General features: G+C 39.2%; 1 protein-coding gene across 1 annotated transcript in view; it reads left to right on the top strand.

The window, feature by feature from the left end:
• The window catches only part of LOC21409004 (methionine--tRNA ligase, chloroplastic/mitochondrial), a 34,558-nt gene that overhangs the window by 6,992 nt on the left and 3,589 nt on the right, over positions 1-23,977 (top strand). Inside the window, exons 7-9 of the mRNA XM_024164706.1 lie at positions 20,260-20,358; positions 20,813-20,993; positions 21,097-21,212. Of these exons, the coding sequence (XP_024020474.1) occupies positions 20,260-20,358; positions 20,813-20,993; positions 21,097-21,212 (396 nt within the window). The remainder of the gene's footprint in view (positions 1-20,259; positions 20,359-20,812; positions 20,994-21,096; positions 21,213-23,977) is intronic.

Below are 23,977 nucleotides of genomic sequence, written 5' to 3'. Positions count from 1 at the left end.
CATTTTGCCGAATCAGCTCATCAAACAACCTCATGCTACGGGTGACTATAGTATTGCTCGCCTTTTCCTCCAGACTTATTACAATGTTAAAATCACCACTTGTCGCCACAAATTTCCAACAATCCCACAATCTCATCCCAAAAAGAATTCCGCCTTGCACTATTATCATGTCCATAAATCCTCAAAAACCACCAATCCTCACTCCCCTCTGGCTGAATCTTTATTGATACCGAAACTTCCCCAATTAGGCTATCCACGACCTTCACTCACCTCACATCCCCAATTATCAAAATGCCTCCAGATCTACCCATAGAAGGGACGAGTACCCATTACTTAAACCTCGACCTCCATAAACTAAACTGCCAACAAATTTCCTATCCTTTTTTATTTCCTGTAAAACCAATACATCCGGATTTTCTTTTCCCACAACTCCTTGATGCTTCTTCTTTTTGTGGGGGAGCATCCTCCTCGAACTGGACATGAACTTCTTTTGAAACCACTTAAACCCCGTTTTGATGTTGACTTCTCATAATTCACATTAAAAGTCAGATTCTGCAACTCCCGGTTACCCCTTCTTTTCTTATTTACTTTGCTTTTCTGACGCTTTTACTGATAGCCTTTTGTCGTCTATCTATTGGCACCAATTTCAAATTCATCTTCCCTAACAATTCCATCACATCCTCTCACCTTATTGACCTGCCGTTGACCTCCAGTAGTACATTTATTGAGAAATCCCACTTCTCCGTGCTCGTTGCGGCTCCTTCCTCGGTGAATATTCTTCAGAGATATTCTTGAGACTCTATGGTTTTGCTCGTCTCAACGATTTTATCCAACTGCAACTCATTTTCCTTAAGTTGGTCCAAATATTCCCGTACGTGAAAAGAAATCACGATTCTTCGGAGATATTCTTGAGAGTCTATGCTTTTGCTCTTGTCTCAACGATTTTGTCCAACTACAAGTCATTTTCCATAAGTCGGTTTGGTCAAAATTTTCCCGTACGAGAAAAGAAATCACAATTCTTCGGAGATATTCTTGAGACTATGGTTTTGCTCTTGTCTCAACGATTTTATCCAACTGCAAGTCATTTTCCTTAAGTCGGTTTGGTCAAAAGTTTCCCGCACGTGAGAACAAATCACGATTCCTCGGAGATATTCTTGAGACTCTATGGTTTTGCTCTTGTCTCAACGATTTTATCCAACTGCAAGTCATTTTCCTTAAGTCGGTTTGGTCAAAAGTTTCCCGCACGTGAGAACAAATCACGATTCCTCGGAGATATTCTTGAGACTCTATGGTTTTGCTCTTGTCTCAACGATTTTATCCAACTGCAAGTTATTTTCTTTAAGTCGGTTTGGTCAAAATTTTCCCGTACGTGAAAAGAAATCACGATTCTTCGGAGATATTCTTGAGACTATATGCTTTTGCTCTTGTCTCAACAATTTTGTCCAAATGCAAGTCATTTTCCGTAACTCGGTTTGGTCAAAAATTTTCCGCACGTGAAAACAAATCATGATTCTTCAGAGATATTCTTGGGACTATGGTTTTGCTTGTCTCAACGATTTTATCCAACTGCAAGTCATTTTCCTGTCGGTTTGGTCAAAATTTTCCCATACGTGAAAAGAAATCACGATTCTCCGGAGATATTCTTGAGACTCTATGGTATTGTTCTTGTCTCAAAGATTTTATCCAACTGCAAGTCATTTTCCTTAAGTCGGTTTGGTCAAAAGTTTCCCGTACGTGAAAAGAAATCACGATTCTTTAGAGATCTTCTTGAGACTCTATGGTTTTCTCTTGTCTAAATGATTTTATCCAACTGCAAGTCATTTTCCTTAAGTCGGTTTAGTCAAAATTTTCCCGTACGTTAAAAGAAATCACGATTCTTCGGAGATATTCTTGAGACTATGGTTTTGCTCTTGTCTGAATGATTTTATCCAACTGCAAGTCATTTTCGTTAAGTCGGTTTGGTCAAAATTTTCTCCCACGTCAAAACAAATCGTGATTCTTCGGAGATATTCTTGAGACTCTATGGTTTTGCTCTTGTCTCAACGGTTTTATCCAACTGCAAGTCATTTTCCATAAGTCGGTTTGGTCAAAATTTTCCCGCACGTTAAAAGAAATCACGATTCTTCGGAGATATTCTTGAGACTCTATGCTCTTGCTCTTTGTCTCAACAATTTTATCCGACTGCAAGACATTTCCCTGAAGTCGGTTTGGTGGGAATTTTCCCGCACGTGAAAACAAATCACGATTCTTCAGAGATATTCATAGGACTCTATGGTTATGCTCTTGTCTCAACGATTTTATCCAACTGCAAGTTATTTTCCTTAAGTCGATTTGGTCAAAATTTTCCCCCATGTGAAAACAAATTACGGTTCTCAGGAGATATTCTTGAGACTCTATGGTTTTGCCCTGGTCTTAACGATTTTATCCAATTGCAAGTCATTTTCCTTAAGTCTGTTTGGTCAAAAGATTCCCGAACGTGAAAAGAAATCACGATTCTTCGGAGATATTCTTGAGACTATGGTTTTGCTCTTGTCGCAACGATTTTATCCAACTGCAAGTCATTTTCCTTCAGCCGGTTTGGTCAAATTTTTTTTGTATGTGAAAAGAAGTCACGATTCTTCGGAGATATTCTTGAGACTATGGTTTTGCTCTTGTCTCAAAGATTTTATCCAACTGCAAGTCATTTTCCTTAAGTCAGTGTGGTCAAAATTTTCCCCCACGTGAAAACAAATCACGATTCTTCGAAGATATTCTTGGGAATCTATGGTTTTGCTCTTGTCTCAACGATTTTATCCAACTGCAAGTCATTTTACTTAAGTCGGTTTGGTCAAAAGTTTCCCGCACGTGAAAAGAAATCACGATTCTTCAGAGATATTCTTGGGACTCTATGGTTTCGCTCTTGTCTCAACGATTTTATCCAACTGCAAGTCATTTTCCTGTCGGTTTGGTCTAAATTTACACGTACGTGAAAAGAAATCACATTTCTTTGGAGATATTCTTGAGACTATGGTATTGCTCTTGTCTCAAATATTTTATCCAACTGCAAGTCATTTTCCTTAAGTCGGTTTGGTCAAAAGTTTCCCGTACGTGAAAAGAAATCATGATTCTTCAAAGATCTTCTTGAGACTCTATGGTTTTTCTCTTGTCTCAATGATTTTGTCCAACTGCAAGTCATTTTCCCTAAGTCGGTGTGGTCAAAATTATCCCCCACGTGAAAACAAATCACGATTCATCGAAGATATTCTTGAGAATCTATGGTTTTGCTCTTGTCTCAACGATTTTATCCAGCTGCAAGTCATTTTTCTTAAGGCGGTTTGGTCAAATGTTTCCCGTACGTGAAAAGAAATCACGATTCTTCAGAGATTTTCTTGAGACTCTATGGTTTTTCTCTTGTCTCAATGATTTTATCCAACTGCGAGTCATTTTCCTTAAGTCAGTTTGGTCAAAATTTTCTTGTACGTTAAATCACGATTCTTTAGAGATCTTCTTGAGACTCTATGGTATTGTTCTTGTCTCAAATATTTTATCCAACTGCAAGTCATTTTCCTTAAGTCGGTTTGGTCAAAAGTTTCCCGTACGTGAAAAGAAATCACGATTCTTCAGAGATCTTCTTGAGACTCTATGGTTTTTCTATTGTCTCAATGATTTTATCCAACTGCAAGTCAATTTCCCTAAGTTGGTGTGGTCAAAATTTTCCCCCACGTGAAAACAAATCACGATTCTTCGAAGATATTCTAGAGAATCTATGGTTTTGCTCTTGTCCCAACGATTTTATCCAACTGCAAGTCATTTTCCTTAAGTTGGTTTCTTCAAAAGTTTCCCGTACGTGAAAAGAAATCACGATTCTTCAGAGATCTTCTTGAGACTCTATCGTTTTTCTCTTGTCTCAATGATTTTATCCAACTGCAAGTCATTTTTCTTAAGTCGGTTTGGTCAAAATTTTCCCGTCGTTAAAAGAAATCACGATTCTTCGGTGATATTCTTTAGACTTTGGTTTTGCTCATGTCTCAACGATTTTATCCAACTGCAAGTCATTTTTGTTAAGTCGGTTTGGTCAAAATTTTCTCCCACGTCAAAACAAATCGTGATTCTTCGGAGATATTCTTTAGGCTCTATGGTTTTGCTCTTGTCTCAACGATTTTATCCAATTGCAAGTCATTTTCCTTAAGTCGGTTTGGTCAAAATTTTCCCGCACGTTAAAGGAAATCACGATTCTTCTGAGATATTCTTGAGACTTTATGCTCTTTCTCTTTGTCTCAACAATTTTATCCGACTGCAAGTCATTTTTCTTAAGTCGGTTTGGTGAGAATTTTCCCCCAGGTGGAAACAAATCACGGTTCTTCGGAGATATTCTTGGGACTCTATGGTTATGCTATTGTCTCAACGATTTTATCCAACTGCAAGTCATTTTCCTTAAGTCAGTTTGGTCAAAATTTTCCCCAGGTGGAAACAAATCACGGTTCTTCGGAGATATTCTTGAGACTCTATGGTTTTGCCCTGGTCTCAACGATTTTATCTATCTGCAAGTCATTTTCCTTAAGTCTGTTTGGTCAAAAGTTTCCCGTATGTGAAAAGAAATCACGATTCCTCGGAGATATTCTTGAGACTCTTTGGTTTTGCTCTTGTCGCAATGATTTTATCCAACTGCAAGTCATTTTCCTTAAGTCGGTTTGCTCAAATTTTTTCCGTACGTGAAAAGAAATCACGATTCTTCGGAGATATTCTTGAGACTATGGTTTTGTCCTTGTCTCAAAGATTTTATCCAACTGGAAGTCATTTTCCTTAAGTCGGTGTGGTCAAAATTTTCTCCCACGTGAAAACAAATCACGATCCTTCGAAGATAATCTTGTGAATCTATGGTTTTTCTCTTGTCTCAACGATTTTATCCAACTGCAAGTCATTTTCCTTAAGTCGGTTTGGTCAAAATTTTCCCGCACGTGAAAACAAATCACAATTCTTCAGAGATATTCTTGGGACTCTATTGTTTTGCTCGTCTCAACGATTTTATCCAACTGCAAGTCATTTTCCTGTCTGTTTTGTCAAAATTTTCCCGTACGTGAAAAGAAATCACGATTCTTCAGAGATCTTTTTGAGACTCTATGGTTTTTCTCTTGTGTCAATGATTTTATCCAACTGCAAGTCATTTTCCCTAAGTTGGTGTGGTCAAACTTTTCCCCCACGTGAAAACAAATCACGATTCTTCGCAGATATTCTTCTGAATCTATGGTTTTGCTCGTCTCAACAATTTTATCCAGCTGCAAGGCATTTTCCTTAAGTCGGGTTGGTCAAAAGTTTCCCGTACGTGAAAAGAAATCTCGATTCTTCAGAGATCTTGAGATTATGGTATTGCTCTTGTCTCAAAGATTTTATCGAACTACAAGTCATTTTCCTTAAGTCGGTTTGGTCAAAAGTTTCCCGTACGTGAAAAGAAATCACGATTCTTCGGAGATATTCTTGAGACTATGGTTTTGCTCTTGTCGCAACGATTTTATCCAACTGCAAGTCATTTTCCTTAAGTCGGTTCTGTCAAATTTTTTCCGTACGTGAAAAGAAATCACGATTCTTCGGAGATATTCTTGAGACAATGGTTTTGCTCGTCTCAAAGATTTTATCCAACTGCAAGTCACATTCCTTTAGCTGGTGTGGTCAAAATTTTCCCCCACGTGAAAACAAATCACGATTCTTCGAAGATATTCTTGTGAATCTATGGTTGTGCTCGTCTCAATGATTTTAGCCAACTGCAAGTCGTTTTCCTTAAGTCGGTTTGGTCAAAATTTTCCCGCACGTGAAATGAAATCAGGATTCTTCAAAGATATTCTTGGGACTCTATGGTTTTGCTCGTCTCTACGATTTTATCCAACTGCAAGTTATTTTCTTTATTTTTGTTTGGTCAAAATTTTCTCGTACGTGAAAAGAAATCACGATTCTTTGGAGATAGTCTTGAGCCTATATGCTTTTGCTCTTGTCTCAACGATGTTGTCCAAGTCCAAGTCATTTTCCTTACGTCGGTTTAGTCAAACTTTTTCCGCACGTGAAAACAAATCACGATTCTTCGAAGATATTCTTGAGATTTTTTGGTTTTGCCCTGGTCTCAACGATTTTATCCAACTGCAAGTCATTTTCCTTAAGTTTGTTTGGTCAAAAGTTTCCCGTACGTGAAAAGAAATCACGATTCTTCGGAGGTATTCTTGAGACTATGGTTTTGCTCTTGTCGCAACGATTTTATCCAACTGCAAGTCATTTTCCGTAAGTCGGTTTGGTCAAATTTTTTCAATACGTGAAAAGAAATCACGATTCTGCGGAGATATTCTTGAGACTATGGTTTTGCTCTTGTCTCAAAGACTTTATCCAACTGCAAGTCATTTTCCTAAGTTGGGGTGGTCAAAATTTTCCCCCACGTGAAAACAAATCACGATTCTTCGAAGATATTCTTGTGAATCTATGGTTTTGCTCGTCTCAACGATTTTATCCAACTGCATGTCATTTTTCTTAAGTCGGTTTGGTCAAAATTTTCCCGCACGTGAAAACATATCACGATTCTTTAGAGATATTGTTGGGACTCTATGGTTTTGGTCTTGTCTCAACGATTTTATCCAACTGCAAGTCAATTTCCTTAAGTCGGTTTGGTCAAAAGTTTCCCGTATGTGAAAAGAAATCGCGATTCTTCATTGATCTTCTTGAGACTCTATGGTTTTTCTCTTGTCTCAATGATTTTATCCAACTGCAAGTCATTTTCCTTAAGTCAGTTTGGTCAAAATTTTCCCGTTCGTTAAATCATGATTCTTCAGAAATCTTCTTGAGACTCTATGGTATTGCTCTTGTGTCAAAGATTTTATGCAACTGCAAGTCATTTTTCTTAAGTCGGTTTGGTCAAAAGTTTCCCGTACGTGAAATGAAATCACGATTCTTCAGAGATCTTCTTGAGACTCTATGGTTTTGTTCTTGTCTCAATGATTTTATCCAACTGCAAGTCATTTTCCTTAAGGCGGTTTGGTCAAATGTTTCCCGTACGTGAAAAGAAATCACGATTCTTCAGTGATCTTCTTGAGACTCTATGGTTTTTCTCTTGTCTCAATGATTTTATCCAACTGTAAGTCATTTTCCTTAAGTCAGTTTGGTCAAAATTTTCCCGTACGTTAAATCACGATTCTTCAGAGATTTTCTTGAGATTCTGGTTTTTGTCTTGTCTCAATGATTTTATCCAACTGCAAGTCATTTTCTTTAAGTTGGTTTGGTCAAAATTTTCTCCCTCGTCAAAACAAATCATGATTGTTCGGAGATATTCTTGAGACTCTGTGGTTTTACTCATCTCAAAGATTTCATCCGACTGCAAGTCATTTTCCTTAAGTCGGTTTGGTCAAAATTTTCCCGCATGTAAAAAGAAATCACGATTCTTCGGAGATATTCTTGACACTACGGTTTTGCTCTTTGTTTCAACAATTTTATGCAACCGCAAGTCATTTTCCTTAAGTCGGTTTGGTGAGAATTTTCCCGCACGTGAAAACAAATCACGATTCTTCAGAGATATTCTTGGGACTCTATGGTTTTGCTCTTGTCTCAACGATTTTATCAAACTGCAAGTCATTTTCCTTAGGTCGATTTTGTCAAAATTTTCCCCCACGTGAAAACAAATCACGGTTCTTCAGAGATATTCTTGAGACTCTATGGTTTTGCCCTGTTCTCAACGATTTTATCCAACTGCAAGTCATTTTCCTTAAGTCGGTTTGGTCAAATTTTTTCCGTACGTGAAAAGAAAACACGATTCTTCGGAGATATTCTTGAGACTATGGTTTTTCTCTTGCCTCAAAGATTTTTTCCAACTGCAAGTCATTTTCCCTAAGTCGGTGTGGTCAAAACTTTCCCCCACGTGAAAACAAATCACGATTCTTCGAAGATATTCTTGGGAATCTATGGTTTTGCTCTTCTCGCAACGATTTTATCCAACTGCAAGTCATTTTCCTTAAGTCGGTTTGGTCAAAAGTTTCCCCCACGTAAGAACAATTCACGATTCTTCAGAGATATTCTTGAGACTATGGTTTTGCGTTTGTCTGAATGATTTTATGCAACTGCAAGTTATTTTCTTTATGTCGGTTGGGTCAAAATTTTCTAGTACGTGAAAAGAAATCACGGTTCTTCAGAGATATTCTTGAGCCTATATGCTTTTGAAGTTTGGAATAATCTGAATTTCCTCTTATTAATTGAATGGACCGGAAGGTATTTATACAAAGGTAAAAGATAAGATCTTATCCTAAGAGACCTCCTAGATATTAGGAACTACTTTACACATTTATAGGGATTAGCTTACAATAGATCCTTAGCTATTATCCCACGATTCTAGGAGCCTATCACTTATCTAATACTCGGCTAGTTTGAATTTCAACACTCCCCCTCAAACTAGGCGGTATATACTCATTAGACCTAGCTTAGAGCTCAGTTCCGTGAAGTTGGGCCTGAAGAGGGACTTTGTAAGAATGTCTGCAACTTGATGTTGTGATGGAACATGACTCAGTGATATGATATTGCCTTCTATTTTCTCACTGATGAAGTGTCTGTCAATCTCCACGTGTTTCATCCTGTCATGGTGGACGGGATTCTTGGCAATTGCTATGGCTGATTGGTTATCACACATCATCTGGATTGGTCCTGAGATGGCAATTTTGAGTTCATCCAGTAGTCGTTTTAGCCATATTCCCTCGCAAATGCCCTGGGCTAAAGCCCTAAACTCTGCCTCGGCACTGCTGCGGGCTACCACTGGCTGCTTCTTGCTGCGCCATGTGACCAAATTTCCCCAGACGTAGGAGCAATACCCTGAAGTGGACTTTCGGTCGCTTGGAGACCCTGCCCAATCTGCATCTGTGTAGATTTCTAAGAGCCGATTGGCTGTCTTCTGGAATAATAGTCCCTTCCCTGGATCCCTTTTAAGGAACCTGAGAATGCGAGTTACTGCCTCCATATGATCTTCGGATGGATTGTTTAGGAATTGACTAACACGGCTTACGGCAAAGCTTATGTCCGGGCGTGTGTGAGTGAGGTAGATTAGTCTTCCTACCAAGCGTTGATACTGCCCTGTATCCACTGATTTTTCTTCAGTCCGAGGTTTTAATTTCGTGTTGGGATCCATGGGGGTTTCAGCTGGTCGGCATCCACTCATGCCGGTTTCTTGTAGTAGATCTAGCACATACTTGCGTTGAGAGACTGAAATCCCTTTGCTTGATCTTGCTACCTCCATTCCCAGGAAATATCTTAGGAGTCCCAAGTCCTTGATTTCAAATTCTTTGGAAAGGAGGGCCTTGAGTCTCCGTATTTCTTCTTCATGATTCCCTGTGAGTACTATGTCATCGACATACACGATTAGGATTATTACCTTGTTGCCGGTATAGTGTTTGATGAACAATGTGTGGTCGGCCTGAGATTGAGTGTAGCCATCAAGTTTTAGTACTTTTGTGAATCTGTCGAACCATGCTCGGAGCGATTGTTTAAGCCCATACAGTGACTTTCTGAGCTTGCATACCTTTCCCTTTGTGTGATCATCCTCGAACCCGGGAGGGATATCCATATACACTTCTTCTACTAGATCTCCATTCAGGAATGCGTTTTTCACATCTAATTGGAGCAGTGGCCAATCTTGGTTTACGGCAATAGATAGTAGAACACGTACTGTATTGAATTTGGCTACAGGTGCAAATGTCTCCTGATAGTCAATTCCGTATGACTGTGTGAATCCTTTTGCCACTAATCGTGCCTTGAATCTGTCTATTCTTCCGTCTGCCTTTTGTTTGACTGAAAAAATCCATTTGCATCCAACCGTATGCTTTCCCGGCGGTAAAGGTGTTAGACTCCATGTTCCATTCTTTTCAAGTGCACTGTACTCTTCCAAGGTTGCCGCTCGCCATTCCGGGACTTGTAGGGCTTCTTGAACTGTTGTTGGGATCTGAATTTTGTCGAGAGCTGTCACAAATGCCCTGAACTTTTGGGACAGGTTTGCATAGGTCAGGTGATTACAGATGGGATGCTTAGTGCATGACCGGACTCCTTTTCTCTGAGCAATGGGCAGCTCTAAGTCTGAGTGTTGTTCCGCGGGCTTCTCTGTATATTCACCGTCAATTTGCATACTAAGATCCACTTTACCTTGTGTTGTCTCAGAATTTCTTGAACTCGGGATTGGGTCATGATGTTGCTGACCTTGTTCAGGCAAGTGCTTTCTTCGGATAAATACTTTTATGGCATCATTAGGAAGAGTGAGATGATTGGGATATGGAATTGAATTGGCTGAAGATGGACTTGGTGGAGGAGACATGTTTGGCCGAGGAGGAGGTGGACTTGGCCGAGAGCTTTCTGGACTTGATGAGGATATGTTCGGATCAGGTAGGCCAGAGAGAGTAGGAGAAAGTGAGCCATAGTCAATGAGGGAAGTCCAGTCCCAATTTTGTGGTTCATGTGTGCTAATCTCCCCCTGAAGCTCGAAATTGGAGAAGTAAGGTTTGTTTTCAAAGAAGGTGATGTCCATCGTATGATAGAATTTGTTTGTGGTAGGTGAAAAACATTTGTATCCCTTTTTGTTTGATGAATACCCCATGAAGATGCACTTGAGTGCTCTTTCATCAAGTTTACTACGATTATGAGAATGAATATGAATGAATGCAGTGCATCCGAAAATTTTGAGGGGAACTTGTGTGATCAAATGTGATTTTGGGTAGCACTTTAGGAGAGTTTCCAATGGGGTTTTGAATGTGAGTATACGTGAGGGCATCCTATTTATGAGATAGGTGGCAGTGAGGACTGCTTCACCCCAGAATTTTTTGGGAACATTGGATTGAAATAGTAGGGATCGGGCCACCTCTAGGATATGTCGATTTTTGCGTTCAGCCACCCCATTTTGTTGTGGGGTATCTACGCAGAAACTTTGATGAACAATGCCATAGGATGTGAGGTAGGGACCAAGGATGGAATTGAAGAAATCCCGGGCATTATCTGTTTTGAAGATTTGGATGTTTGTTTGAAATTGTGTTTGGATCATCTTATGGAAGTTTTTGAATATTTGGCTGGTTTCTGACTTGTCTTTCATGAGGAATGTCCAACTTATACGGGTATGATCATCTATTAATAGTAGAAACCATCTTGCTCCGGTGATATTTGGAATTTTGTTTGGCCCCCAAATATCACCGTGGATGAGGGAGAATGGATGAGTTGGTTTGTATGGACGGGGTGAGTAAGTGCTTCGGGTGTGTTTAGATAACTGGCAAATATCACATTGAAGAAACTTGGGATTTTTATTGATGAATAATGATGGAAACAAGTGTTTCAAGTACATGAAATTTGGATGACCTAACCTATAGTGCCACATTAAGATTGCACTATCTTTATTTGTGTGACTCATGGACTCTAGACTATTGGCAGACCAACATTGTGGGCTGACATCTGTTTTATTGGCCTGGGAGCAAACTGAGGTGGTGGCTGAGTTGAGAAGGTACAAGCCTGCACATAGGTCAGCACTGCCAATCATCTTCCCCGAACTCAAGTCCTGAAAAACACAAGATTTAGCAAAAAACTTAGTCTCGCAGTTGAGTTCATTAGTCAATTTGCTCACAGAGATTAGGTTACAGTCTAAGTCAGGAACAAACAAAACTGAGTTGATGGTAAGAGTCTTTGAAAGCTTTATGGTTCCTGTTCCAGCCACTTGTGAACGTGTACCATTGGCTATTCGGACTGTTTGATAGTCCTGACATGGAATATAACTTGTAAATAGCATTCTATCACCTGTCATGTGATTAGAGGCTCCTGAGTCGACTATCCACGGTGACGGTGACTTGGCTACATGGAGTGCGAGATTCCTTGTGCCCTGTGATGACCCTTCTGCCGAGATTTGTGCCTGGTTGATCAGCTGTTGCAGTGTTTCCAGTTGGTCTTTAGTGAAGGGAACCTGGCTTTGAGACCTTGTGGATTCTGCTGTGGCAATATTTCCACGGCTGTCACGATCTCCAGAGTTACGACTTGGCTTCCAATCGGAGGGTTTTCCGTGTAGCTTCCAACATGTTTCTTTCGTGTGGCCTGGCTTCTTGCAGTGGTCACACCAAGGGCGTCCTCGACGAGAGTTCTGTGGTATCCCGCGAATAGCAAGAGCGGCTGGCTCTAACGAAGACTGATTCTCTCGGGTTGCCGCAAGGGCTGATCCATCAGGGATTGAATCGGATCGTCCCATCATAATTCGCTTGCGGCTTTCCTCCCGACGTACCTCAAAAAACACTTCACGAAGACTTGGAATAGGTTTGGTGCCTAAAATTCGTCCGCGTACTTCATCAAGAGATTTGTCCAGCCCCATTAGAAATTTGAAGATGCGTTTGATCTCTACTATTTTCTTGAAGTATTTGCTGTCATCCGAGCACTTCCACTCGTGAGTTTCGAATAAATCCAGCTGCTGCCAATACCGCGTCAAAGTGGTGAAGTAGGTGGTTACTGGTTGATCTCCTTGTCGTAGGTCCTGGAGGATACTCTCCACATGGAAAAGTTCAGCAGTATTTTCACTGCTAGAGAAGGTGTCACGGACTGCATCCCAGATTTCATTGGCAGTCGTGTAGAGAAGGAAATTCTCACCTATTTCCGTCGTCATTGAACTGATTAGCCAAGACATGACCATATTATTTTCTGCTCTCCATGTCCTAAATTTAGGATCACTGGTGCCTGGTTGGACAGCGGCACCGGTGATATAGTCATCACGGCTTCGTCCACTAATGAACATCATCATGGTCTGAGACCATTGAAGATAGTTGTGTCCATTAAGTTTGTGGCTGGTGATAGGAGTAAGATTATGGTCATTTGTGGTCTGGGGATTGGAAGAAACATTCTGAGAGACAGAGGATGTGGAGTCTCCGGAGGTTTGGTCGGATTCGGCCATGTTGAGAGTTGGCTAGAGATGACGGCTAGGAAATTAGGGTTTTGAGAACCTAGGGCTCTGATACCATGAAGTTTGGAATAATCTGAATTTCCTCTTATTAATTGAATGGACCGGAAGGGTATTTATACAAAGGTAAAAGATAAGATCTTATCCTAAGAGACCTCCTAGATATTAGGAACTACTTTACACATTTATAGGGATTAGCTTACAATAGATCCTTAGCTATTATCCCACGATTCTAGGAGCCTATCACTTATCTAATACTCGGCTAGTTTGAATTTCAACAGCTTTTGCTCTTGTCTCAACGATTTTGTTCAAGTACAAGTCATTTTTCTTAAGTCGGTTTGGTCAAACTTTTTCCGCACGTGAAAACAAATCACGATTCTTCGGAGGTATTCTTGAGACTATGGTTTTGCTCTTGTCGCAACGATTTTATCCAACTGCAAGTCATTTTCCGTAAGTCGGTTTGGTCAAAATTTTCCCGCACGTGAAAACAAATCACGATTCTTCAGAGATATTGTTGGTACTCTATGGTTTTGCTGTTGTCTCAATGATTTTATCCAACTGCAAGTTATTTTTCTTAAGTCAGTTTGGTCAAAATTTTCCTGCACGTTAAAAGAAATCACGATTCTGCGGAGATATTCTTGAGACTCTATGGTTTTGCTCTCTGTCTCAACAATTTTATGTAACTGCAAGTCATTTTCCTTAAGTCGGTTTGGTCAAAAGTTTCCTGTACGTTAAAAGAAATCACGATTCTTCAGAGATATTCTTGACTCTTATCTCAGCGATTTTATCCAACTGCAAGTCATTTTTCCTAGGTCGGTTTGGTCAAAATTTGCTCCCACGTCAAAAGAAATCTCGGTTCTTCGGAGATATTCTTGAGACTCTATGGTTTTGCCCTAGTCTCAACGATTTTATCCAACTGCAAGTCATTTTCCTTAAGTCTGTTTGGTCAAAAGTTTCCCGTACGTGAAAAGAAATCACGATTCTTTGGAGATATTCTTGAGTCTCTATGGTTGTACTCTTGTCGCAACGATTTTATCTAACTGCAAGTCATTTTCCCTAAGTTAGTGTGGTCAAAATTTTCCCCCACGTAAAAACAAATCACGATTCTTCGAAGATATTCTTGAGAATCTATGGTTTTGCTGTTGTCTCAACGATTTTATCCAACTGCAAGGCATTTTTCTTTTGTCGGTTTGGTCAAAATTTTCCCATACGTGAAATGAAATCACGATTCTTCGGAGATATTCTTGAGACTCTATGGTATTGCTCTTGTCTCAAAGATTTTATCCAACTGCAAGTCATTTTCCTTAAGTCGGTTTGGTCAAAAGTTTTCCGTACGTGAAAAGAAATCACGATTTCTCAGAGATATTCTTGGGACTCTATGGTTTTGCTCTTGTCTGAACGACTTTATCCAACTGCAAGTCATTTTTGTTATGTCGGTTAGGTCAAAATTTTCTCCCACGTCATAACAAATCATGATTCGTCGGAGATATTCTTGAGACTATGGTTTTGCTCTTGTCTGAACGATTTTATCCAACTGCAAGTCATTTTCGTTATGTCGGTTTGGTCAAAATTTTCTCCCACGTCAAAACAAATCATGATTCTTCGGAGATATTCTTGAGACTTTATGGTTTTGCTCTTGTCTCAACGATTTTATCCAACTGCAAGTCATTTTTCTTAAGTTAGTTTGGTCAAAATTTTCCTGCGAGTTAAAAGAAATCACGATTCTTCGGAGATATTCTTGGGACTCTATGGTTTTGCTCTTCTCTCAACGATTTTAGCCAACTGCAAGTCATTTTCGTCAAGTCAGTTTGGTCAAAATTTTCTCCCACGTCAAAACAAATCATGTTTCTTCAGAGATATTCTTGAAACTCTATGGTTTTGCTCGTCTCAATGATTTTATCCCACTGCAAGTCATTTTCCTTAGGTCGGTAAGTCATTTTCCTTAGGTCGGTTTGGTCAAAATTTTCTCCCACGTCAAAACAAATCTCGGTTCTTCGGAGATATTCTTGAGACTATGGTTTTGCCCTGGTCTCAACGATTTTATCCAACTGCAAGTCATTTTCCTTAAGTCTGTTTGGTCAAAAGTTTCCTGTACGTGAAAAGAAAGCATGATTCTTTGGAGATATTCTTGAGTCTCTACGGTTTTGCTCTTGTCGCAACGATTTTATCCAACTGCAAGTCATTTTCCCTAAGTCGGCGTGGTCAAAATTTTCCCCCACGTGAAAAGAAATCTCGATTCTTCGAAGATATTCTTGAGAATCTATGGTTTTGCTCTTGTCGGAACGATTTTATTCAACTGCATGTCATTTTCCTTAAGTCGGTTTGGCCAAAATTTTTCCGCACGTGAAAACAAATCACGATTCTTCAGAGATATTCTTGGGACTCTATGGTTTTGCTCGTCTCAACGATTTTATCCAACTGCAAGTCATTTTCCTTAAGTTGGTTTGGTCAAAATTTTCCCCCACGTGAAAACAGATCACGGTTCTTTGATAATATTCTTGGGACTCTATGGTTTTGCCTTGGTCTCAACGATTTTATCCAACTGCAAGTCATTTTCCATAAGTCTGGTTGGTCAAAAGTTTCCCGTACGTGAAAAGAAATCACGATTCTTCGGAGATATTCTTGAGACTCTATGGTTGTGCTCTTGTCGCAACGATTTTATCCCACTGCAAGTCATTTTCCTTCAGTCGGTTTGGTCAAATTTTTTCCGTACGTGAAAAGAAATCACGATTCTTCGGAGATATTCTTGAGACTATGGTTTTGCTCTTGTCTCAAAGATTTTATCTAACTGCAAGTCATATTTCCTAAGTCGGTGTGGTCAAAATTTTCCCCCACATGAAATCAAATCACGATTCTTCAGAGATATTCTTGGGACTCTATGGTTTTGCTCGTGTCTCAACGATTTTATCCAACTGCAAGTCATTTTCCTGTCGGTTTGGTCAAAATTTTCCCGTACGTGAAAAGAAATTATGATTTTTCGGAGATATTCTTGAGACTCTATGGTATTGCTGTTGTCTCAAAGATTCTATCCAACTGCAAGTCATTTTCCTTAAGTCGGTTTGGTCAAAAGTTTCCCGTACGTGAAAGGAAATCACGATTCTTCAGAGATCTTCTTGGGACTCTATCGTTTTTCTCTTGTCTCAATGATTTTATCCAAGTGCAAGTCATTTTCCTTAAGTCGGTTTGGTCAAAATTTTCCCGTACGTTAAAAGAAATCACGATTCTTCAGAGATATTCTTGAGACTATTGTTTTGCTCGTCTAAACGATTTTGTCCAACTGCAAGTCATTTTCGTTAAGTCGGTGTGGTCAACATTTTCTCCCAGGTCAAAACAAATCATGATTCTTCGGAGATATTCTTGAGACTATGGTTTTGCTCGTCTCAACGATTTTATCCAACTGCAAGTCATTTTCCTGAAGTCGGTTTGGTTAAAATTTTCCTGCACGTTAAAAGAAATCACGATTCTTCGGAGATATTCTTGACACTCTATGGGTTTGCTCTTTGTCTCAACAATGTTATGCAACTGCAAGTCATTTTCCTTAAGTCAGTTTGGTGAGAATTTTCCTGCACGTGAAAACAAATCACGATTCTTCAGAGATATTCTTGGGACTCTATGGTTTTGCTCTTGTCTCAAAGATTTTATCCAACTGCAAGTCATTTTCCCTAAGTCGGTGTTGTCAAAATTTTCCCCCACGTGAAAACAAATCACGATTCTTCGAAGATATTCTTGAGAATCTTTGGTTTTGCTCGTCTCAATGATTTTATCCAACTGCAAGTCGTTTTCCTTAAGTCGGTTTGGTCAAAATTTTCCCGCACGTGAAAACAAATCACGATTCTTCAGAGATATTCTCGGGACTCTATGGTTTTGCTCGTGTCTCAACGATTTTATCCAACTGCAAGTCATTTTCTTGTCGGTTTGGTCAAAATTTTCCCGTGCGTGAAAAGAAATCACGATTCTTTGGAGATATTCTTGAGACTCTATGGTATTGCTCATCTCAAAGCAAATCATTTTCCTTAAGTCGGTTTGGTCAAAAGTTTCCCGTACGTGCAAAGAAATCACGATTCTTCGGAGATCTTCTTGAATCTCTATCGTTTTTCTCTTGTCTCAATGATTTTATCCAACTGCAAGTCATTTTCCTTAAGTCGGTTTGGTCAAAATTTTCCTATACGTTAAAAGAAATCACGATTCTTCGGAGATATTCTTGGGACTCTATGGTTTTTCTCTTGTCTCAACGATTTTATCCAGCTGCAAGTTATTTTCGTTAAGTCGGTTTGGTCAAAATTTTCTCCCATGTGAAAACAAATCACGATTTTTCGGAGATATTCTTGAGACTATGGTTTTGCTCTTGTCTTAATGATTTTATCGAACTGCAAGTCATTTTCCTTATGTCGGTTTGGTCAAAATTGTCCCGCACGTTAAAAGAAATCACGATTCTTCGGAGATATTCTTGAGACTCTATGGTTTTGCTCTTTGTCTCAACAATTTTATGCAACTGCATGTCATTTTCCTTAAGTCGGTTTGGTGAGAATTTTCCCGCACGTGAAAAGAAATCACGATTCTTCAGAGATATTCTTGGAACTCTATGATTTTGCTCTTGTCTCAACGATTTTATCCAAATTCAAGTGATTTTCCTTAAGTCGCTTTGGTCAAATTTTTCCGTACTTGAAAAGAAATCACGATTCTTCGGGGATATTCTTGAGACTATGGTTTTGCTCTTGTCTCAAAGATTTTATCCATTTGCAAGTCATTTTCCCGAAGTCGGTGTGGTCAAAATTTTCCCCCACGTGAAAACAAATCACGATTCTTCGAAGATATTCTTGAGAATCTATGGTTTTGCTCGTCTCAACGATTTTATCCAACTGCAAGTCATTTTCCTTAAGTCAGTTTGTTCAAAATTTTCTCGTACGTAAAAAGAAATCACGATTCTTCGGAGATATTCTTGAGACTATGGTTTTGCTCTTGTCTCAATGATTTTATCCAACTGCAAGTCATTTTCCTTAAGTCAGTTTGTTCAAAATTTTCTCGTACGTAAAAAGAAATCACGATTCTTCGGAGATATTCTTGAGACTATGGTTTTGCTCTTGTCTCAATGATTTTATCCAACTGCAAGTCATTTTCCTTCTGTCGGTTTGTTCAAAATTTTCTTGTACGTGAAATGAAATCACGATTCTTCGGAGATATTCTAGGGATTCTATGGTTTTGCTCTTGTCTCAACGATTTTATCCAACTCCAAGTTATTTTCCTTAAGTTGGTTTGGTCAAAATTTTCCCGTATGTGAAAAGAAATCACGATTCTTCGGAGATATTCTTGAGACTCTATGGTTTTGCTCGTCTAAATGATTTTATCCAACTGCAAGTCATTTTCCTTAAGTCGGTTTGTTCAAAATTTTCCCCCACGTGAAAAGAAATCACGATTCTTTGGAGATATTCTTGAGCCTCTATGGTTTTGCTCTTGCCTCAATGATTTTATCCAACTGCAAGTCATTTTCCTTAGGTCGGTTTGGTTAAAATTTTCCGCCACGTGAAAACAAATCATGATTCTTTAGAGATATTCTTGAGACTATGGTTTTGCTCGTCTCAACTATTTTATCCTACTGTATGTCATTTTCCTCAAGTCGGTTTGGTCAAAAGTTTCCCCATGTGAAAATAAATCATGTTTCTTCGGAGATATTCTTGAGACTCTATAGCTTTGCTCTTGTCTTAACGATTTTATCCAACTGCAAGTCATTTTCGTTAAGTCGGTTTGGTGAAAATTTTCCCCCACGTGGAAACAAATCTGTATTATTAGGCTCTGAGACTTGTTTGCATCCTTTTCTGAAATAAATGATTTCGATCTGCTTGGGATTTTATCTAAAATGTCCTTTTTTCCTTTAGAAGCGCACTTCTTTGCGGTATAATCAAAGCAACTCCAAGGCATCGAAAGGGTTTGTTGTTTCGATGGAGTCTTCTAAAATTGCCTTTTTGTTTTCACCGTTTAGGGTGGGACCCTCCCATTTATTGAATATCGGCATTCGGCGCCCTTGCCTTGCCTCTCTAACCACCGTTTTATCTGCATGGCTCCACTTCTCGAGGGACTTTTCAGTTTGTCCTTGTATTCCAGATTTTTCCTTGATCCTCCATATTTTTCTTGATTTTCGAACTGACGTTCTTGCCATCGACCTCTTTTCCACGCTGTATTAGTCTCACAGCCGAAATATTGCCACGTTTCCAATTGTCCTCTACCTCATCATCTTCTCCGGCGAGATCTTCTAAGGTCTCGTTCATTTCACCGATCCGAGTTTTCAGTTTTAGGTTTCTATAGTAAAAAGCTCTCAGAAAATGTCACATCTAACTTTTTCTGCTACAGTGAAAAGCTCTCAGAAAATGTCACATCTATGGATCATTTATTCTCTGCAGCCACTGGAACTACTCAGTGATTCTTTTCCACCTGCTTTTTATAACTTTCTTTATAAAATCCCATTCGTTCTTCAATCTGTTCCTGTATATAACCAACCTGCTTTCTATGACTTTCTTTATAAAATCCCATTCGTTCTTCAATCTGTTCCTGAATTTCCATGTTTTAGCATCAGTGTGCTTGAAGTTGGCTGGTTCTTGTCTATTACTGGTCTTCTCCTTCCCAAAAATGTCAGCCAAACAACCTCTGAGGTCCTTCCACTCTTCGGGAATAACAATTAATCTTCATGACCTTCAAGATGCTCCCTCTTTTGTTCCACTTAATTTCGACCAAAAAGAGATAAGACGATCCCCTGAATTTCTTCTGGAATGAAGCGTTCCTCCCTGCATCGATTGCTTGAGTCACTGTCTCGAGTAGCCATGCAACACCTCCCAAATTCACGTCGAGGTTGAAACTAGCTAGACGAGTTCTTTCTGAAATGTCAAAACGAAAACCTTATATGTCTAGTTCTAAATTTCTGGGCTGTGTTAGCCATTATGAATCATGAGTAAATGAAACAAGATGACTCCTAGAATTCTAGAGAGAAGGGAGAACTTCTCTCTCTAGCGCATGCAATAGTTTAATTTTCTAACTTTCTTTATAGTCTATTAGTAATACTTTATGACTTTCATTTATTCCTTCTCAAACTCATCGCAGATCACCAGAGTATTGTTTGCGATAATATTAATTGTTGTTGTTACATTCACTGGAGTAGATGGTGTATGTCAAAATCAAAATGAGATTTGGGGTCATTTTCTCCAAAATTATTTGAAAAATGGTTATATTCTTCCGGTTTGCTTTTGTTTGTCTTGCAAATGTGCTTTCTCCTTATGTTTGCACTTTGAAGGTAGTTTTTAACATTGTTATTTCTTATTATTACTTGCACAAGGCTACTTCATATGATACTTGGATATTTACGTTGTCTATAGGATATTTTACGCTTCCATGCAGTTTATTGGCCAGCGATGTTAATGTCTGCGAGACTAGACCTTCCCAAAATGGTGTTTGGCCATGGATTCTTGACAAAGGTATTTTACTTTTAGCATGAAATTTATGGTTTTCTTTGAAAGTATCTTGATATGAAATTGCTTTTCACAAACAAAAGAATCTCTAGAGAGAGCTACTGAAATCAAAATCATAGGGCTAGTTGTTTGTCATGTAAACTTTTGTTCATCATATATCATCTACAAAGTCGCGGCCGTGTTATATTTTTATGCTTCATCAAATGAACTTTCCCCCATTCCCAGAAAGAAAGGAGGGGGGAGTTCTGCAACTGGTTTAGTCCTTGGTTTCTGCCTTTCTGGTTGTGAAGATGATTCGGGGTACTAATATGGTCTTTCTAGAATTCATGTTTTTGGATAGAAGGTAATTGTCAGTCAAGTTGAATTGAAAATATCTTTGTAAGGTAGCTAGAGATTTTAATTTTTGTTCCATTCACCTAATTTTTTACTTCATCCAGCAATGCTTTTTATTGTAATATAGGATGGTATGAAGATGGGAAAATCACTAGGGAATACAATCGAACCGAATGATTTGGTCAATAAATTTGGCTCAGATGCAGTCAGATACTTCTTTCTGAGGGAGGTAGAATTTGGTGGGGATGGAGACTATTCAGAAGACCGTTTTATCAACACAGTGAATGCACATCTTGCTAACACTATAGGTATCGCGTTAATTTCAAGTCAGAATTCTTTTCCGTTGATATTATATTTTCTAATTAGTTTATCCCTGTTTGGATTTTGAAGCTCTGTACCCTTAATTTGCAGGAAATCTGCTTAACCGTACTTTAGGACTTCTAAAGAAGAACTGTCAATCAACTTTGGTTGTTGATTCAAGTATTGCAGCTGAAGGAACTAGATTCGTGGAAGATGTAGAAAAATTGGTAAAGTTGTTATTTATTTATTTACTTCGGTAAAGATAAAACTTCATTGAAACAAAGAAAAATACATAAGCAAGATGCGATGGACGAGTAATCCATCAAAAAGAGAAAAAAAAAGTGAAGTTATTAAAACGTATTGTGTCACGTCTTTCTAATTAGCTCTGAGCCCTGATTCGTTTTGTAAACTGTGAGAAATTGTGAATGAAATTCTCATTATTTCTGGTTCAATATTACAGCCAATAAATAGGATTACAATGAGAAACATAAACTAGAAACTACCTAAAATAGGAAATGGTGAATGAATACCAAATCCTCTATTCTAGGAAACTAATTACAATTACTTTACAGCTAGCACTCCTCTGTAAATCAGAGAAGATCCGGATCCTAGAGATCACAAAGAATCCGGATTTCCACACTCCCCCTCAAGCTAGGTTGTAGATGTTGAGCAATTCTAGCTTGGAATTAAGTTCATCAAAAAACTTCCTGGGTATGGCCTTAGTTAGAATATCTGCTATTTGTTGAGTGATTGGAATGTATTGGAGTGATATCGTTTCAGCCTCTATCTTCTCTTTGATAAAGTGTCTGTCAATCTCGACATGCTTTGTTCTGTCGTGATGAACCGGATTCTTTGCTATGCTGATAGCTGACTGATTGTCGCATAACACTCTCATAGGTTTTGCAATGGGAATCTTTAGTTCACAAAGTACCCCCTTCAACCACATTCCTTCACAGATACCATGAGCTAGTGCCCTGAACTCTGCCTCCGCATTGCTTCGAGACACTATTGGCTGCTTCTTGCTTTGCCATGTAACTAGGTTACCCCAGACATATGTACAATATCCGGAAGTTGATCTTCTATCTGTAACAGACCCAGCCCAATCTGCATCAGTGTAGATCTCAATCTCCCTCCTTTCAGACCTTTTAAAGAATAATCCTTGACCTGGTGTCATTTTTAAGTATCTCAGGATCCTGTATACTGCCTCCATGTGTTCTTCTGTTGGGTCATTCATAAATTGGCTCACCATACTAACAGCAAAACTAATATCTGGTCTAGTGTGGGAGAGATAAATGAGTTTCCCAACTAACCTTTGATACCTTCCTTTGTCAACTGGTGCGCTGTCATCCTTTCTTCCCAGTTTTATGTTGGGATCCATAGGAGTGTCAGCAGGCTTGGATCCAAGCATCCCTGTTTCGTTCAACAAGTCTAGCACATACTTTCGCTGAGAAACTACTGAAATTCCCTTTCTTGAACGGGCTACCTCCATTCCTAGAAAGTACTTAAGTGTCCCCAAGTCCTTGACCTCAAATTCCCTTGCTAAAAAACTCTTCAGTTTGGTTATTTCTTCCAAACTGTCTCCAGTCAGAATTATGTCGTCCACATACACAATGAGAATTGCCTTTTTTGTAGAGGCTGCATGTTTGACGAACATAGTGTGATCTGTCTGACATTGATCATACCCAAATCCTTTTACAGCTTTAGTGAACCTGTCAAACCATGCCCTTGGTGATTGCTTTAGGCCATATAGCGACTTTTTGAGTTTGCACGCTTTGTTGGATGTTGTTCCACTCTCAAATCCTGGTGGTATCTCCATGTACACTTCTTCTTCTAAATCCCCGTTGAGGAAAGCATTCTTTACATCAAGCTGAAATAGCGGCCAGTCTAGATTTGAAGCAAGAGAAAGTAACACCCGAACTGTATTAAGTTTTGCAACAGGGGCAAAGGTCTCCTGGTAATCAATTCCGTAAGATTGAGTAAACCCCTTAGCAACAAGTCGAGCCCTAAATCTGTTTATACTGCCATCAACATTGTGTTTGATTGTGAAGATCCATTTACAACCAACCGGGCGTTTGTCTGCTAGTAACTCCAATATTTCCCAAGTTCCATTCTTTTCAAAGAGCCTGAATTTCTTCCAAAACAGCTCCCTTCCACTCTGGTACTTTGAGTGCTTCATGTATTGAGCTCAGAATCTGTATTTTGTCAAGATTGCTAACAAAGGCACAGTGACTAGGTGACAATCCTTTATATGACACAAAATTGTAAATTGGATGATCAGTGCATGACCTTTTTCCTTTTCTCCAGGCAATAGGTCTATCATCAATAGGAGGATTGACAGGTGTGAGTTCAGAACTAGTGTTACCTGGTGAATTCTGAGATTCAAGATTCGGATTGAATTCATGGTTCTGATAAGGTGTCTGCCTTTCTCTTCCTTCTTGAGCTTTGGGTCTCCTAGTGTAAACATGGAACTCTTTTGTTGCAGGAGGTGTTTGGAATTCTGCCTGGGAATGAGATTCAAATTGAGTGGCTGAAGTAAGGTCCTGACTTTGTTGAGGTGACTCTGTTTGGACTGGTTGGGATAACCCGAGCTTGGGTTGAAGTTGACTGGATTGAAGAATTGAAGATTCTGAGATATCGGAATTGAGAGCTGGAGATGATTTGGAATTGAGGGCTGGAGATGATTCGGAAGGGATGGCTGGAGATGATTCCAGGGTATTAATATCCCAAGATTGGTATTCTTGAGTATAGTTCTCCCCCTGCATACCAATTTTGTAAAAAGGTTGTTGCTTAAAGAATGTAACATCCATGGTGTTATAGAACTTCCTTGTGACAGGTGAATAGCATTTATACCCCCTTTGATTGGAAGAGTACCCAACAAAGATGCATTTTAGTGACTTTGGATCAAGTTTACTTCTGTGTTGGGCATATATATGGACAAAAGTGGAGCAACCAAAGATTTTCATGGGAAGGTTGGATAAGAGACGTGTATTTG

Source organism: Morus notabilis, unplaced genomic scaffold, assembly GCF_000414095.1.
Source record: "Morus notabilis unplaced genomic scaffold, ASM41409v2 Scaffold42, whole genome shotgun sequence".
Classification (NCBI taxonomy): Eukaryota; Viridiplantae; Streptophyta; class Magnoliopsida; order Rosales; family Moraceae; genus Morus; species Morus notabilis.
Note: the sequence above shows the minus strand (reverse complement) of the source record. Positions and strands in the feature narration are given on the sequence as shown.